The following is a 17,742-nucleotide window of genomic DNA, read 5'->3' on the forward strand; positions in this document are numbered from 1 at the left end:
TTCCCAAATCATCATCTCTTCACTGGCAACACGCACTGTTCGTGTTCGAAGACTTTTGTCTTCAAGCACTGAGGAATTTTGGACGAAAAGATGTCGCGGATTTTCCCGAATGCAGCCCAGCTGAGTTGGATTTGGCGGTTCACCTCTTACTCGAAATTGGACCTACCTAACTGGATCATATGTCCTAGGTACTCGTATATATATTCGTCTACAATTTCGAGTGCAGCGTTCTCAACTATAACTGGGAGGAGCGATACATCAGCTTACTTACTTGCATGTAGAAAGTAAAATATTTGCCATATTATTATAATAATTGCACGATAAGCTCGTTTTTCAAAACAGTAAATTACTACTACATAGTTTACTGTGTCGTTAAAAAATTGTAATCGATAATCGTAAAACCTATAACTACCTATGACTCACATGGTGTTACCTACTGTACGTGACTAATCGGGTTTTTTTATCCTCATACGTAATTTGTTTTGAGGGGTTTTACTCTCACACTAGTATGTGTAGATATTTATTTTATACTTACACCAGTAGCAGTGGCGTAACTGCAAGATGGCAGGGCTGGCAATATGACATTGGGCTTCAAAGGGGTCCCTTGTCTCGTTTCTGGGGCCCCATGAATTTGTTACGGGCCTCAGATGGTACTTACGCCACTGACCAGTATACCTGATGCACGCCAAGAGATGGTGAGATAATTTTGTCTATTTCGTCGCAGCTTAGGTCGCAACAGCTGGGGATGTTTACTTGCTAACTTGATCGCCATAAGAAAATTAAAAGAATGAAGAAAAACCACAAGCTAGTAACCTACCGTACTAGACGGTAGGTTACTAGCTTGTGGTTTTTCATCATTCTTTAAAATACTCTATTTAATTCGTATTGATTTCAAATATGAGACGTTATTAAAAAAAAAATCTCAATACAGTTATTGAGCTAACTTATCCTAATATTTATACAAATAATAATAATAAATGTTTTATTCATATCGTGTCCACGCTTGGCTCACGTGGCAAGAATACTGCATGCATTTCTGCGTTGGACCTCCAGGCTGATTCTTTACGCAAAAATATGAGCCAGCCTGAAACGGCACTAACTGTGGTGAAAAAAATGGGAGATGTTCTTAGCGCTGCGACTCCAACCAAGGATCACGACATTAAATTATTTCATGATATTTCAATTAATTTAATTTTTACTTCAATCAAAGTTTAAAGACATTAAACCCAACATGAACAACACGTCCACGTAAGACCGTGTCAGTTCAGCTATAAAATAAACACCGACCCGTAAGTACCGATAACTGTTCGCAAATTTTGACACGAGGGTGCAACCCTCACCGTCTGGGTGTCCCCTAACACTGCAGTATTGATTAGAACCATTCGCTTGCATGGGATCTATGGTATTTTACATTCAACTAAACACGGGCTAGGTAACACTATCCCAACGAATCGGATGTCAAAGGAAAGGTGCGCTATAAAATTACCGAGTCATGTAAAAAGAGCACCGACATTATGTATACGAACATTAATGTCTGAGCCTTGAATTGCATTGTAAGTGCATTGACTTTTGCCTCTAATTAGATGATGATGATGATGATGATGATGATGATGATGATGATGATGATGATGATGATGATGATGATGATGATGATGATGATGATGATGATGATGATGATGATGATGATGATGATGATGATGATGATGATGATGATGATGATGATGATGATGATGATGATGATGATGATGATGATGATGATGATGATGATGATGATGATGATGATGATGATGATGATGATGATGATGATGATGATGATGATGATGATGATGATGATGATGATGATGATGATGATGATGATGATGATGATGATGATGATGATGATGATGATGATGATGATGATGATGATGATGATGATGATGATGATGATGATGATGATGATGATGATGATGATGATGATGATGATGATGATGATGATGATGATGATGATGATGATGATGATGATGATGATGATGATGATGATGATGATGATGATGATGATGATGATGATGATGATGATGATGATGATGATGATGATGATGATGATGATGATGATGATGATGATGATGATGATGATGATGATGATGATGATGATGATGATGATGATGATGATGATGATGATGATGATGATGATGATGATGATGATGATGATGATGATGATGATGATGATGATGATGATGATGATTCATCATTCCTTTTGTAGGAGTCCCTTTTGTAGGATTCTGTTTAAGAATCGCGATGTTTGGAAAGTTTTAAACATTCTTAAATAGGATCTAATAATTTGAATTGAAAATAATTGATTTATAAATACAAAATAATAAAATACAAAATAATAATATTTCTCCGCGGAAAACCGACGAATCCAACCTACAACGTCACCTAGATCCGTCAAAAAATTCTCGCTTGTGCTTTACTCTGCAAACGGAACTTGTTCCAGAGATGTTGACTCTTACAATGTTCAATTAAAAACTGATAGTCATACAAATCTGATGTGAATATGCCCTGAAGTGCATAAAAGTGACTTCTATGTACTCGTAAATGAAGTCGGTATCATCATCAGACTGATTTTGATTGTAGACTTTGCTCTCATGCGGTTTGGTGGGGTTTAGGGTGATACTAATGAGTATGTAACGATCACTATTAGATGTATCACGTTAGAGAATCTACAAAGAAAATAATATAACAGCGTATAGGTAGTAAACGAGTATACAGTGTAGTCGCCAACAAACACCGCTCGGCTAGACAAGAAAAAAGGAATGCGAATATTTCTCGCGCAACCTTTGTATAAAAAGATCAACAAAACGGTTTTATATACTTAGACCCGCTTATTTCGTATCTTGACTCGAGTTAGTCGTTAGTCGTTAGTCCTATACCAAATACTAACTAAACTAAACTAGGCTTATCACCATTACAAACAAATAAAATACTACTTATTATGATTACAAATATTCAAATGCTCTGACCCGTCAATTAGACGTGTAAGTGTAAAGTTTGTTATTAGTTTGAGTCTGTATCTGGCAATCTCGGTAATCTATGTCCCAAACGGATGGATCAGACTGGCATATAAGAAATTTTAATTCCTGAATGCAGGCCATAATACTGACAGTTTCAACTGAAAGGTAATTTATGGAAGAAGATTGTTAACTCGTTGTGCCTATGTCGATACGAAGAAAATCGGTTAAGCCAATTTGAACAGCATTTCACAATTATATATGGCAAGAGGAACTTATGACACAAAAGTCGTTAAACAACATTCTACCTAGATTTTTGGAGAATGGAGAAAAACGGAGGATATCCAAAGATTTTAATTCCTTTTTATTGTGTTTTCAGACGTTCACAGCATGGTGCAACAGCCACCTGCGCAAAGCCGGCACCGGCATCGAGAACATCGACGAGGACTTCCGGAACGGGCTTAAACTGATGCTGCTGCTTGAGGTGATCTCCGGAGAGACGCTGCCCAAGCCTGACCGCGGCAAAATGCGCTTCCACAAGATCGCCAACGTCAACAAGGCGCTCGACTTCATTGCGTCTAAAGGTAATTTGCCTTTCGGAAACGCTTCCGGAAAGGACTCTAACTGACGCTGCTGCTTGAGGTGATCTGCGGGAAAACCAGGATATGTTTTTAGATTCCGCGCCACGAAAGAAGTCCCACGGCAAAAACCTAAACTAAAATTGAGAGCGCCTTACATCAATAAGACTGCCATTACCAATTGACAATGAGCGTCACTAAGACATTTACCGCCGCATAAAGGGGATTTGTTTCGTGGCGCGGACTATAGTTGTTATTATTTGCTCTCCAAAGAATAAAAGGGATGTTCCTATTTCCGAAATCAGTTTGCATCATCTTAATAACGAGGGACATCACATATATGGATAAAAATCCCAATTATTTACAAATTACAGCTTCTACAACTTGAGTCAACATCGCAATTTTTACAGATAAATACCCACATACAAGGCAATATTCCGCATTTTTTGTAAGTAAGATTAATTAATGACTTATCGTGGGAAATATATTTATACAATTAGGTTGGTAGGTTATGAGGTCATATATGAAGTTGTATTGCGTAAAATACCTACTTGTACTTCTAGATTTAAAAAAAAACATGCCTTCTGCAGGTCACTTTGAAGGGTTATTAACTTACTTCGCGTATATAAATGTTATCGAGTGAAAATATAACACGGTGGTCCATTCATGTAACAATCTGCTGTACTTTCTTATGCACCTACAAAACAGAATTAAACTGTAAAATTATATTTACGAGTAAATACATATAGATATAGGTAAAAGCAAAAGGTCACATATCCGAAAAGTCGGAAACCACTTGACGTAGGTACCTACAACGATGATTTTTTTTAAGAAAGTAGTTTATAGTAGTAGACGTGCGCTAAGAACGGATTTTGCGACAGGGCCGGATTAAGGAGGTCTAAAGGCGGATGAAGTCGCGAGCATCCGGTATTTAGAACTTTTTAAAAAGTACATCTACTTGAGATTCTTGACGGTTTCTCTGATTCTCCTTCGGTATAATTTGAATTTCGGACCGGTGGTAAAATCACTACTCACTGGAAGATTTATTTTTCAAAAGTACCTACTTATATTGAAACCCACTCAATAGATGTACCTAAATGCATTTGAAATTTCGAAGTTAATCGGGCATACTGCACGCAGTGATCTGGACTTCTGATGATTCTAATTTGAAAGTAATTAAACATTATCAGATCCCGGCAGTAGTTAAGTGCATGCCATCCATTTAGACAATGTCAGTAACTCTCTAGTAATAGAATTTGAATGATCTCTACCAGGCCCTAGTAAGTTGCCGAGGTGTTTATTCTCAGAGCCATTAGGTCAAGGCACCTGTCTCCATCCCACATTGTAGCTTCGTCTCGCTAAAAATAAATTTGTATGTAAAACTAACTAGATGTACTACCTAGTACCCGGTTTTGCTAGATCAGAATAACTAGGTAGATATACTATATCTACTGTTATCAATATTTACGACTAAAAAGGTGTCATGTTACATTGTCAAACCATATTCGGCTCACAACTGAGCTCGAATATCCTCTCAGAATGAGAGGGGTTAGGCCTTCACACACGCAGAGAATTAAGAAAAATTCTCTGGTATGCAGGTTTCCTCACGATGTTTTTCCTTCACCGTTTGAGACACGTGATATTTAATTTCTTAAACACAAAACTGAAAAGTTGGAGGTGCATGCCCCGGGCCGGATTCGAACCCACACCCTCCGGAATTGGAGGCAGAGGTCATAACCACTGGGCTGGGCTCAGCTCTAAAAAGGTGTATTTTATGTAAATACGTCTTTTTTGCTTGTGTAAGGACAGTGGGGAAGAGAAAATCTAAAGAAGTAATTGTTGGAATATTTTGAAAAGGGTTTAATACATGTGTGTAAGAAATGTAGTTGATGAGTTGACAATTTATGGGTTATATTGGGATAATGACAAGATAACGGCCTTGAAGTTATCTATTTCTATTTGACACCAAGATAAACTATAATTTCTCTTTTCTAAATCCAACGATTTAATTTAAAGATTAAACCTGAACTTTTTCATTACAGGCGTCAAATTAGTGTCCATCGGTGCTGAAGAAATCGTCGATGGCAACCTTAAGATGACGCTGGGTATGATCTGGACCATCATTCTGAGATTCGCCATCCAAGATATCTCAGTGGAAGAAATGACCGCTAAGGTTGGTAACATATATTTTATTTCATAATTTTTGTACAGTCCTATCTAATCAACATGCTTTAGAGAGGCTCAAATCATACGGAATCGCGGTGCCTCAAATCTCTAATGGGGATGATGACTAGGTTATATAATATATTGATTTTTATGAGACATTCAGGTAAATAAAGTCAATAATAACTAATTAATATGTAAAAAACAAAGATTTTATGGATATTTGCAAAATAAATAAGATTATAAAATTTCAAAATTTACTAAAAATCTTTTATCGTAATTATATGAAAATTCATACATTTTTGGTTTCCTTATAATTACGATAAAAGATTTTTAGTAAATTTTGAAATTTTATAATCTTATTTATTTTGCAAATATCCATAAAATCTTACTATAAACAAACGCACAAATCATTATGATCAACGACGTCATTAATTCGTTTGAATGGAGCATTTTTCAGGGATTCGTGGCGCAAATATGACCTTTTAAATCCCTGTAGCTCCGAAAGTAATGGTCTCAGATATCCTATTACTTTTACAAAATTGCTTTACTACTAGCATACTCCTGATTTATATACAATGTAAAAAACTGTCTTAATCCCTATTGAACTAAATTAACAATATATCAATTTAATATAATACATTAAAACTTGTTAATCTACTGAGGAACTTAAATAATCCAGAGTTTCGTGAGTTTTCAACTTACTACTCATTATTATTCAAGAACAATGAGCCAAAAGTTAGCAAGGTGCACTAGGTACATTGCACCTTGAAGAATTTGCATATATGCCTCACTAAGTATGACTAAGAGTGCTTTAACATAATACATTTGGACCGGTATCCTTTTAAAATGGACAAGTGGTATAGAGACGTGAAGAACGACATTTTTTACAGCCTGAACAATATTTCTAATTAATATAATGATTGATTTTATTATGGTTTGAATATACGTGCGACAATGACCTATAATATTTTCATAGATGTAATTAAAAAGGCATACCACATTCTAACGGTTGTTATGACAAAGACTAACGCATTTTGATCTGCTTTTATTTGCAAACTAGCGACGCCCGCAACTTCGTCTGCATGGAAATCAATGTAAATTTTCAACCCCTAAATCACCACTTGGAATTTTAAAATTTTTTGAATTTCGTTACGACAGACAGAGTTACGTTACGAATCGTTTTACCCTCCCATAAGAAGTTATCACTTCAAAATCAATTTTGAGACACATCTTAACAGATTACCTGACACATGCCTATTCATTCGCTTTCCAGGAAGGTCTGCTCCTCTGGTGTCAACGCAAGACAGCGCCGTACAAGAACGTGAACGTCCAGAACTTCCACCTGTCCTTCAAGGACGGTCTGGCCTTCTGCGCCCTCATCCACAGACACAGGCCAGACCTGATCGACTACAGCAAACTGTCCAAAGACAACCCTCTAGAGAACTTGAACACCGCATTCGATGTCGCTGAGAAATACCTCGACATCCCTCGCATGTTGGACCCCGATGGTAAGCATCTCAAATATCTTAATAGAAAAACCGAATTAGAAACGACCTTCACCCATCTGTCTAATGGATGAAAAGGGTTGTATATCTAATTTAGTACGTTAAAAGATATACTGCGAGTAGGATGCCTCAAAAACTTCTGGCTAAACTATCATCAATGATAGTTAATAATAGTTTGGCCTGGAGATTTTTGAGGAAAGCTCTTTACTGTAATCATTGATTCTTTGACTATAGAAATCTAAGTCAAAGGGGACCGACCGACCATTTTGGGCCAAGCACGACAGAAAAAAATCCTTTATTTTCTAATTAATCAAAATAACCAAAAATTGCTTTTTGATTCATTGATGTAGTTTGAATTCACAGTTGTTAATATTTTTTTAATGTGTATTTTTTTGTTGGGATCGTGCATTTTTAATTTTTAATGTAGATACTTGCCAATATCTTGATTAAGCAACTGTCATTCCAATTGAAATCAAACTAATTTGTACTTCGTAACGGTTAATTCATCAAATCTGAGAATTGTATGAAAAATGGTCTTCTTTGAGCACCGAAATTGTTAGTCAAAAAATTACCTTGAACATCTAAGTAAGCATATGTGATAGTCAAAGCTTTAAAGCTCAGATTACACAATGTCATATATTGTGTAAACAATGAATCACATTTAAGTATTACAGTGTGTTGTGCTGTATATTACAGACCTTATAAACACACCAAAGCCGGACGAACGCGCCATTATGACCTATGTGTCATGTTACTACCACGCGTTTCAAGGCGCGCAACAGGTACCAAAAAAGCAAAATGGCTGCCAAAGATTTCGAACCCCTAACAGCCTTTGTGTGTCACTTATAGCATGTACCGAATGAATTGTATTTGTTATAATAGCTTGTGTTCATTGATGTTGTAATAATAGACGAACTAAGCAGACTAAAAAAACAAAACACGGTGTACCTACTCGTAAAGTTATTTCATTACATTTTTCATTTTCACTGCTTATGACGAAAACTCTCTATATCACCTTCAGTAAAAAAAAAATTACGAAACTATGGCGCTTTCATTATAGCTTAATATTTGTACATATCGTTTCTGTAATACGAGTAGCTAGTAAAGTAACGTTGTTGGTTAAAATCTAAAAAGTTAATTAGACCGTCGCTCTTTGCGCTGTTGTCTTTTACGTTTTATTAGAGGAGAAAGAGGAATATTAGACATAATATAAAAAATAACATGTGAATTATATAATAACAAAATATATTTCTTGATAAATGAAAGAAGTATTGACCATAATAAATGTGTATATAATAGGTATTTATAGCTAGGTACTTATATCCAGCTATATTGTGTTTCAAGTGTTTTTGGGTCTATAGGGTTTTAATTCTACATTATTTTTTGTTTTCCACATAGTCACAAATTTGAGATGAGCACCATCATCCTTTATATTAACGTCTTCACACTTCGTTTTGTTTTTTTTAGTTTGTGTTCAATTTAAGTTTGTATTTTTAACTAATTCAAAATATCTTTGAAGACAAGCTATAGTGTAGGGGAGCGCTTGAAAGGTATCGGGAATCATTACATTATACTTCTAGTGAAGTACTCAAATAAATATAGGTATATAACCTACCTCTTACTGTCTTTTACTGCTTTACGCTTGGCGCTTTTCTATGTTCATTTGGGAGCTATGTACAATCGATATTACTGTTAAAAACACATAATAAGTACTACCTACCCCATCGCCAAAATTACATTATATTATATTTTATACATATTTGTAATGCTTATAGGTAGGTAATATTTTACTTAAGTTTATCGAAAGACAGTACTTATGTGTTACCTATATTATAGATTTGTATCTACGCAGATACTTCGTTAATTCCCGCTCTCCCCTACATTTTTTTGAGAAAAATGTCTCAAAATTCCCATTTTATAATTAAAAAAACTCTGTAGATTATCTATCATAAATGTACCTGTGTACCTGTTTTAGTAGAAATACGTTTTTAATAACCTGAATTTAAGCTTTTATTTGTTATTAACTAAAGAATAATTTGAACGAACCCTGGGATGTTTGTTTTGCAATAATACCTACTATCGATCTGTTGGACGATCATAAATCAATATTAGGTGCGGTTATTTGTCCGCTAACCTTGGTAAAATTAGGTGTGTAGTGCAAATAACTTGTTAACTAAACTGTACTAGAATTTTGCACTAAATTGCATTCTCGTAACATTTTTTCATATACCTACTTAGTATAAATTAAATTACCCAACAAAAATTTAAATAAACACTGAATTAAAAATAGTTACCAATCCATTGTCACTTGAATAATAAATTAAAAAGAATATATCATAGCCTAATTTAATAAGCTCCTTTCTCTTTTTTAAAGAACAGACGCATACAAAGTTTCCCCCTATAAAGAAAGCCTGCCTTCAGGCTGAAGAAAGAAATTACTATTCCTCATTAGTCTGGCTATCTGGTACAAAATAATGATTAGAATACAAGTGGTAGACCAGAGATCAGCAGAGCTATTCTATAGCGACATTTTGTGTAACTCGCAAATAAGAGTTTCAAATTCACCTCTATCTCTCTGTCTAACACGATACAGAAAGAGAAAAATAAAGTTGAATTCAAAACTTGCACTTACGAGTTACACAAAACATAGCTACAGAATACCCCTGCTTCACGTTTAAACATACAAAAAACGGGACGTCTCAGGACGTTCGACAAAAGTGATAACTTACGAGTAAACCGGCTGCCGTATACGCGAGAGAAACGGAAGCCAGAATGGCGCCGTATCGCGTTACGTTACGAATCATTTCAAAAGCTCTTCCACTACGTATATACCTACAAATAGATCGATGTATTGTTACAAACCGAATATCCCCAGTCTAAAACCTATAGTAAAACATCGCATGAACTAACTCTGTGTCGCTTGCGTGAACTCGCTAGATCTGCAGAACACGGCCATGCCGGACGAACGGGCGGTCATGACCTACGTCTCCTCCTACTACCATTGCTTCTCTGGCGCTCAAAAGGTTTGTCTTTCATTATCACTAGCAGATAGATCATCACCCGCATAGTTCTCGCTCCCGATAGGAAGATGGGTGTAAAATATAGCCGATGACACTCACACTTTACGTGGCTATCTATTGGTAAATGAATTTTCAAAATTGGTTTAGTAGTTTCTGAGATTACCCCCTACAACCGCACAAACTCAGAAACTCTACATCATTGTAATATACAGACGAAGAAAATATACTTACTCGTAGTCTAATATTCCGATTTTGGTTACATTATTAAAAAAAAATAATAATTAGATGACTTGTTGAAACAAGTCTTTTTTTTTTTAATAATGGTAGGTACCTACTTTATGAAACGGAAAATCAAGGTAGAGATTTTTCAGAGTATTTTTTTTTTTTTGGTTAGTCTGCTTCATGGCAATCTGAGCTTAATCAATAAATCGGGTTTATAAACTTTAGCCTAGATATACCAGCTTCTAAACAGGTATGGCAAGTCTTTTATATGTATTTTACCTGTTTGTCCACGCATATCTCAAAGACTTTAAGTTAGATTACAAAAATTTATAGCCTAGGGATACAGGGATACTCCAACTTAGGGAATAGTGCACGTTTCATGCAAATCAGTTCAGTAGTTTTTAATATAGACTTGCGAATATTCGTCAGAATGAAAAGAAAAATAAACGATAGCTCATTCAACGCGCGATAAAATTCTAAGCAACACGTATATTTTTTTCTTGTGCAAGCCAAAATTGCAGTTCGTCACTATTCAAATAATTAAACCTTTTTTTATTCAACTTCCAACAGGCTGAGACGGCCGCGAACCGTATTTGCAAGGTTCTCAAAGTCAACCAGGAGAATGAACGCCTCATGGAAGAGTACGAGCGTCTTGCCAGCGATGTAAGTATATTAAAGCAAACAAACTTTATGACATTTCGGAACATCGCGCGCTAAACTGCGGAATACAACATTTTAGATACCAGCGGTAACGTAGGGACGCGGCGGCAGGACACCACCCCGCGCGAGCCTCCCTGCCACCCGCAAGCGCCTCACGCGTCTTTTACGTATGATCTGCACGTAGAAGTTCTGCGGCACATCATGTCCGACACATGCCACACCAAAAACTTCCTAAATCTAGACTGAGAATGTGAAAGAAGAAACCAAGCTCAATATTAATAGCCCGGCACGGGATTCGAACCCCTGACCTCGAGATCCCAAGTCACGTAGACTAGCCATGGGACCAAGGAGTTGTATAAAACAACGCAACCTTAATAAAACTTTAACGAAACCTATTTCGCAAGCAAAGTCTTTCGACACTTTGCCATGAAAATCATCACCAGCAGAGAAGGGGAGTGTTAGTTAACTTTCAAGGACGTTCTTAACCCTACACCCATCGGTCGCAAAGTCCAGGGCTTGGAGTTTTTCACCCTGCTACAGTGCTACACGATGTATCCGGCACCCGCACGGTGAATCCACGGAGTGCTAAGATATTCTCTCGATACTATATCAACATCATATTATAAGCTAGATATTTGCTACAGCTTCTGGACTGGATCCGGCGCACGATGCCGTGGCTGAACAGCCGCCAAACCGACAACTCGCTTGCCGGTTGCCAGAAGAAGCTGGAAGACTACCGTACTTACAGGTGAGATGGATAAAAACAAATAAAATTCAAGTCTACACTGTAAAATATTATAACAAAACAAAAATGAATTAATTTTAATTTGTTAATTAAAACATTAGGAAAGTATAGGTGTATACCTACCCTATATCACTCCCACAAATGGGACAAATCTAATAAAACTTCATAATACGTCTGGCATAACTTTCGACATTAAAAAAAAACTGAAAGTTTCGTTTTTCCTGTATAATATGAAGACACACATTTTAGCTCTTTTGAAATGATTAAGGCCTGACCATCATACCCTCCGCTCTTTTATGTTCTTCTACGTTCCTATAGGACTTTTCAATCGTTGTTAAGGTTACAGACGAATAGACGTTCCTAGTTTAGAAACATCGGCAAAATATTACCAATAAAGTCAATTTTTTTTAGGCGTAAGCACAAGCCGCCCCGCGTAGAGCAGAAGGCCAAGCTCGAGACCAACTTCAACACCTTGCAAACCAAACTGCGCCTCAGCAACCGCCCTGCCTACATGCCCACCGAAGGCAAGATGGTATCTGTAAGTATGCTACACTACTCAAGTCTAGTTTACTTTTTAGTCGGCTTAGATCCTGACGATGACATAACGACCGACAACTCTTCCCAAACAATACAAACACAAGCTACACAGCGTCTTCGCCTCGCATCAAGACCGCTACGAACAAATCTTGAGTACTTCCGCCCATCTTCGGGCCCCATCGATGCGGGCGATGCTTCTGCGCTCGTCTAAAATCCTCGGTGATAGCTCTGAAGTCTTATTAAGGAGCCTACGGCACTTAGTCGTTCACGATCAGAAATAAAATCAAGTCTAGTGACTTCATTCGAATTCTAGTACTTAGTAATGTGCTCTTAGTGCTAGAGTTGTTTGGAGAAATACTCGTACTACCACCACCAGCATGAATATTAATGAGACAAACCATTCAACAATCCAGTCTAAGGGCACAGATAGGTAGCTGCATAGTACAAGCTGAGGGGTAGCTATGGTTGTCTGGTAGCTACAGGCACAAATCTTTCTACTTAACTTCAGATAAACCATGGGAGAGAACAAACGTCATTACCTCATTACGCACCTACTAAAAAAAATAATTAGAATTCCATTTGTTTCATTGATTAAACTTTTTAAATTTTCAGGACATCGCTCAAGCTTGGAAGGGCCTAGAAATCGCTGAGAAGGCGTTCGAAGAATGGCTTCTGAGCGAAATGATGCGCCTTGAGCGTCTCGAATACCTCGCGCAGAAGTTCAAGCATAAGGCAGACATCCACGAAGACTGGACCAGAGGTCAGTACAGTAAAAGTCGTCATGAAGTGCATACCGAATTTATTGGGCCCGATAAGATTTTCCTGTTTAATGACTGATTGCACTTTGTAACATTTATGAATTGATGGGGATTACTCTCCATAATTTTCCTTGAATTTTTAGTACTAGAAACACTCGGTTTGGTTACGCTGGCATTCCATTTCACCAGTGTACAGAAATTATTAGTGCGGTTAACTATACGATTTATAACAATTCAATTAACTTATATTCAAAAAATATCCCAAATACCATTTCTTAAGTCCAGATTGTTGTAATGTACAGTACCCTCCATTTAATAAAATACACTGCACAAAATGAGATTTTTTATAGAGCAACTGCAGAATTTTGCTGGTTATTCTCAATCTTAATACATAGAATCACAATTCACGTAGAATTGATTTTTCAATAGTGCTTGTAGATATTGAAACCTAAAATAATTAGATTTGATAAATAGGCAATAAACAATTGCATTTGCAGGAAAGGAAGAAATGCTTCAATCGCAAGACTTCCGCCAATGCAAGCTGTACGACATCAAGGCTCTGAAGAAGAAGCACGAGGCTTTCGAGTCAGACCTCGCCGCGCACCAAGACCGCGTCGAACAAATCGCGGCCATCGCACAGGAACTTAAGTAAGTTATAGTTAAACGGTACTTTTGATTATAAAACCCACAGGGCTTTCGCACATCATTATCAACGCGCAAATTTAACTCCATACGACCTAGTGACCATTTTCAGGAGGTTCAGACCTCAACCATTATGGTTCAGGTCTGAACTGGTAATAATTGGGGATCGTTTAAGCCTTCCACTTAATCGAAACTACTTTCGCCAGAAAGTTGTTGAAGTTGGTGGGTCATCGCCACTCGACCCTGGCTCTGGGTGGGTATTGTCGGGTTCGGACCTCAAGGTAAACAATGCTTTCCCGGGTAAATTTCACAACTTACTAGTCCAGTTATATTTTTGTAGCCCCTTTTGACGCTGAAAACCTTGTCCTAAGATATACTCGTATCATATCATCCGATGGACGTCCACTGCAGGACATAGACCTTTTGTAGAAACTTCCAAACATCACGATATTAAGCCGCCTGCATCCAGCGAATCCCTGCGATTCATATATGGTAATATAACCCTTGATGTAACGTCCAGGGGTCGAAAATAATTTCCATATTAACAAATTAGACGTAAATAACTTCGTTTCTAGCACCCTGGAATACCACGAGGTGGCGTCAGTGAACACGCGCTGCCAGCGTATCTGCTCGCAGTGGGACCGGCTCGGCGCGCTCACGCAGCGGCGCCGCCTCGCGCTCGACGACGCCGAGCGCGTGCTCGAACAGATCGACCTGCTGCACCTCGAGTTCGCTAAACGCGCCGCGCCCTTCAACAACTGGTGTGTATTCAACATTTGCTGTCAACACGCATTGCCATATTTGGAACAACGACAAGTGGAAAACGAAAGCTGGATAAAGGTCCCAAATGTCAGTAGTGTGTATGAGAAATGAGGAAGCACACCAACTTACCAAAGGCATACCTTGCCGAGAAAGCGCTCCATCTTTACCTCAGACAACTAATTTTACCAAAAACATACCTATTTTTCATCTTTTCAATACAAATCAATCTTGATAAGGCGCGGTCTACATTCACAGTTCACGCCGTTCAAGGTGCGAATATGCTGTGAGATGCTGTTGGCGTCGTTCGCGGCGGTTATCCTTTTCCCTTTGAAGGTGTCAGTATTAGAATAACGACACCTTCAAATGGTTTACACCTCATTCGCGGCGCGGAACGCGTCCACACTCGCAAAATTCGCGGAGTGAATTCACACTGAACTTTCAGGTGATCACTGTGAATGTAGAGGCCCGCTGTAATAACTGTCAAAACTGATATTCTGAATAATTCTAATTAATTTCAAATATCTTCCAGGTTGGACGGCACTCGGGAGGATCTGGTCGACATGTTCATCGTGCACACCATCGAGGAGATCTCCGGTCTCATGGACGCGCACGCGCGCTTCAAGGCCACGCTGGGCGAGGCCGACAAGGAGTACCAGGCCATCGTCAACCTGGTACACCAAGTGGAGTCCATCGTCAAACAGCACCAGATCCCTGGCGGCCTGGAGAACCCCTACACCACTCTGACTGCACACGTTAGTATATTTATCGAATAGGTACCAAGTCGTGCACATAATATTATTGCCACCGATCGCGGCGTCTTGCTGTCCTAGGGCAGATAGGGGAAGGAGGAAGTTGGAGGATCAATATCGGACGGTCCGTGAATGGAATTTTGAAATGGCAATAATGTACTCGTAAAAGTGGTACTTACCTGAGTATCACTTTCACGTTTATTTTTTTGTAGCAAATGCCATGGAACCAGTTTACCTGACAAACGACCTATACGAATTAATAGCTTTGTCATATGGTTTTAGGTTTCTACTCAATAGGTATTACGAAATGTGAGAGTAGCTAGAACCTTTATATCCACAGGAGCTGAACCGCAAATGGTCGGACGTGCGCCAGCTGGTGCCGCAGCGCGACGGCACGCTGGCCGCCGAGCTGCGCAAGCAGCAGAACAACGAGACGCTGCGGCGCCAGTTCGCGGAGAAGGCCAACGCCGTCGGGCCCTGGATCGAGCGCCAGATGGACGCCGTCACCGCCATCGGCATGGGCTTGCAGGTAGGTTTCGTTATCCTGACCGAATGTTGACCACTGCAGCCAATCTAATATTGATGACAGGAGAATATGTTTTTGTGCACCATTGACACATGGTGCAGTCTCACTATTCTCTTCACTATATTAGTCATAAGATGGATCAATTGATATACAACGTCGACTTCCCAATAATTCCAGTCTACTGTTGAAAATTTTCTTAACAACAATTTATCAATAATTATTTAAAAGATCAATGCTCTAACATGTGACGCCACACTCGATGGATTTGTATTGTTAAAATGATTTTCAATGGTTATTTTTCGACTCCTTGATTAAATTCCTTCATGCTCCCATATTTTTACATTGTGACCGAAATTAAATAAAACATCCAATCAAGCATCAGGAATTGGTTATGATGTACCTAACTTCCAAAATGATTTAAATAAGGTAACTTTGTAAGATTAAAAAAAGTTACGACCAACCTACCAGACCTTGTGAATAAGTTGTTACATACATAACCTCAACCTGTAAAAGTATGACTAGTCAAGACATGACAATCGGTCATCAGTAAAAGTATTGATAACTTTTGCAGGGCTCACTAGAGGACCAACTGCACAGGCTGAAGGAGTACGAGGCGGGCGTGTACGCGTACAAGCCTCACATCGAGGAGCTCGAGCGCATCCACCAAGCCGTACAGGAAGGCATGATCTTCGAAAACAGGTCAGTCTAGTCACTCCATGCCCATTGTACCACAGAACAGCGAGACACCGTGCAAATTGGCATCCTTTTGTTGTCAATGTCCAGTCGACTCGCACAACACGTTACGCATCGAAGTTTCTAATAAGAACAGCGAATATGTGAAATGCCCTTCCGGCTTCTGTGTTTCCTAACACTTATGATATGTGCACATTCAAGGCAAGAGTGAATAGGCATTTTCTAGGCAACCTAGACCTCATCGTTGCTTTCTACCAGGCATGATTGTAATCGAGCGCAAGTCTATTAAGAACAAATAAAAAAAGCCTTTAGAAACTATGTGACAGTAATTTGCTATTAAATGCTAGAAAATTGTTGATTACTGAAATGCCATAATTGATTACCGAGCAAGAAAAGAATAATTTAATGTGTAGTAATATAATAATTCAAAGTTTCTCCTGCGTCACCATCATAATCATTAACAAACCATATACGGCTGACTATTGAACACAAGTCTCTTCTCAGAATGCAAGGGGTTAGGCTAATAGTCCTCACTGGCCCAATGCGGATTGGCAGACTTCTTTACACACGTAGAGAATTAAGAAAATATTTATTATTCTATATGCTGATTTGTGCACAATAATAATAAGCAAGAATGAATTTTCTAGACAAGCGCGCTCCAACCTAGACCTCATTGCTTTCCACAGGTGGTTAAAGTCAAAGGCAAGCTTATTTTGAACAAAAAATGGACTAGCTAAAGTAGGTAACTCGTTGTTCCCCAGATATTCCCAATACACAATGGAGACCTTGCGCGTGGGCTGGGAGCAGCTGCTGACATCCATCAACCGCACCATCAACGAGGTGGAGAACCAGATCCTCACGCGCGACTCCAAGGGCATCACGCAGGAACAGCTCACGGAGTTCCGCGCCTCCTTCAACCACTTCGACAAGAATCGTACAGGTAAGTCTATCTATACGGCCGCCTGACTTCGTCCGCGTTTAGATCCTTCTCCTTAACTTGAACCTCTCGCAAAATCCGTTCTTGGCAGACGTCTACTAACAAACTACCTCCCTGCCAATATCTTTGTACGTTAGTTGTAAAATTGAGTTTGATAATTTTTCTTAATATCAATTTAAAATATTTTGGTTATCATCTAATTTAATTTAATCTGGGAGTAATAGAATGCCGAAACTGAAAATTTTTCTCTGGGTC

The 17,742-nt window shown here is 38.5% G+C and overlaps 1 protein-coding gene across 3 annotated transcripts in view; it reads left to right on the forward strand.

Annotated features, from left to right (window-relative positions):
* LOC112052225 (alpha-actinin, sarcomeric) overlaps window positions 1-17,742 on the forward strand; it is a 54,402-nt gene that overhangs the window by 33,155 nt on the left and 3,505 nt on the right. For 2 of the 3 annotated variants that reach the window (XM_024091224.2, XM_024091225.2), the window contains exons 2-15: window positions 3,367-3,571; window positions 5,608-5,738; window positions 7,005-7,239; window positions 7,933-8,018; window positions 11,049-11,141; window positions 11,783-11,886; window positions 12,295-12,421; window positions 13,033-13,180; window positions 13,676-13,826; window positions 14,396-14,581; window positions 15,112-15,334; window positions 15,672-15,860; window positions 16,429-16,556; window positions 17,312-17,490. In XM_024091224.2, coding sequence (XP_023946992.1) covers window positions 3,367-3,571; window positions 5,608-5,738; window positions 7,005-7,239; window positions 7,933-8,018; window positions 11,049-11,141; window positions 11,783-11,886; window positions 12,295-12,421; window positions 13,033-13,180; window positions 13,676-13,826; window positions 14,396-14,581; window positions 15,112-15,334; window positions 15,672-15,860; window positions 16,429-16,556; window positions 17,312-17,490 — 2,185 coding nt within the window. Of the gene's footprint in view, window positions 1-3,366; window positions 3,572-5,607; window positions 5,739-7,004; window positions 7,240-7,932; window positions 8,019-10,173; window positions 10,260-11,048; window positions 11,142-11,782; window positions 11,887-12,294; window positions 12,422-13,032; window positions 13,181-13,675; window positions 13,827-14,395; window positions 14,582-15,111; window positions 15,335-15,671; window positions 15,861-16,428; window positions 16,557-17,311; window positions 17,491-17,742 lie in introns of all 3 variants that reach the window. The other variant, XM_052886203.1, reaches the window with a different exon arrangement.

Source organism: Bicyclus anynana, chromosome 16 (genome assembly GCF_947172395.1).
Source record: "Bicyclus anynana chromosome 16, ilBicAnyn1.1, whole genome shotgun sequence".
NCBI lineage: Eukaryota > Metazoa > Arthropoda > Insecta > Lepidoptera > Nymphalidae > Bicyclus > Bicyclus anynana.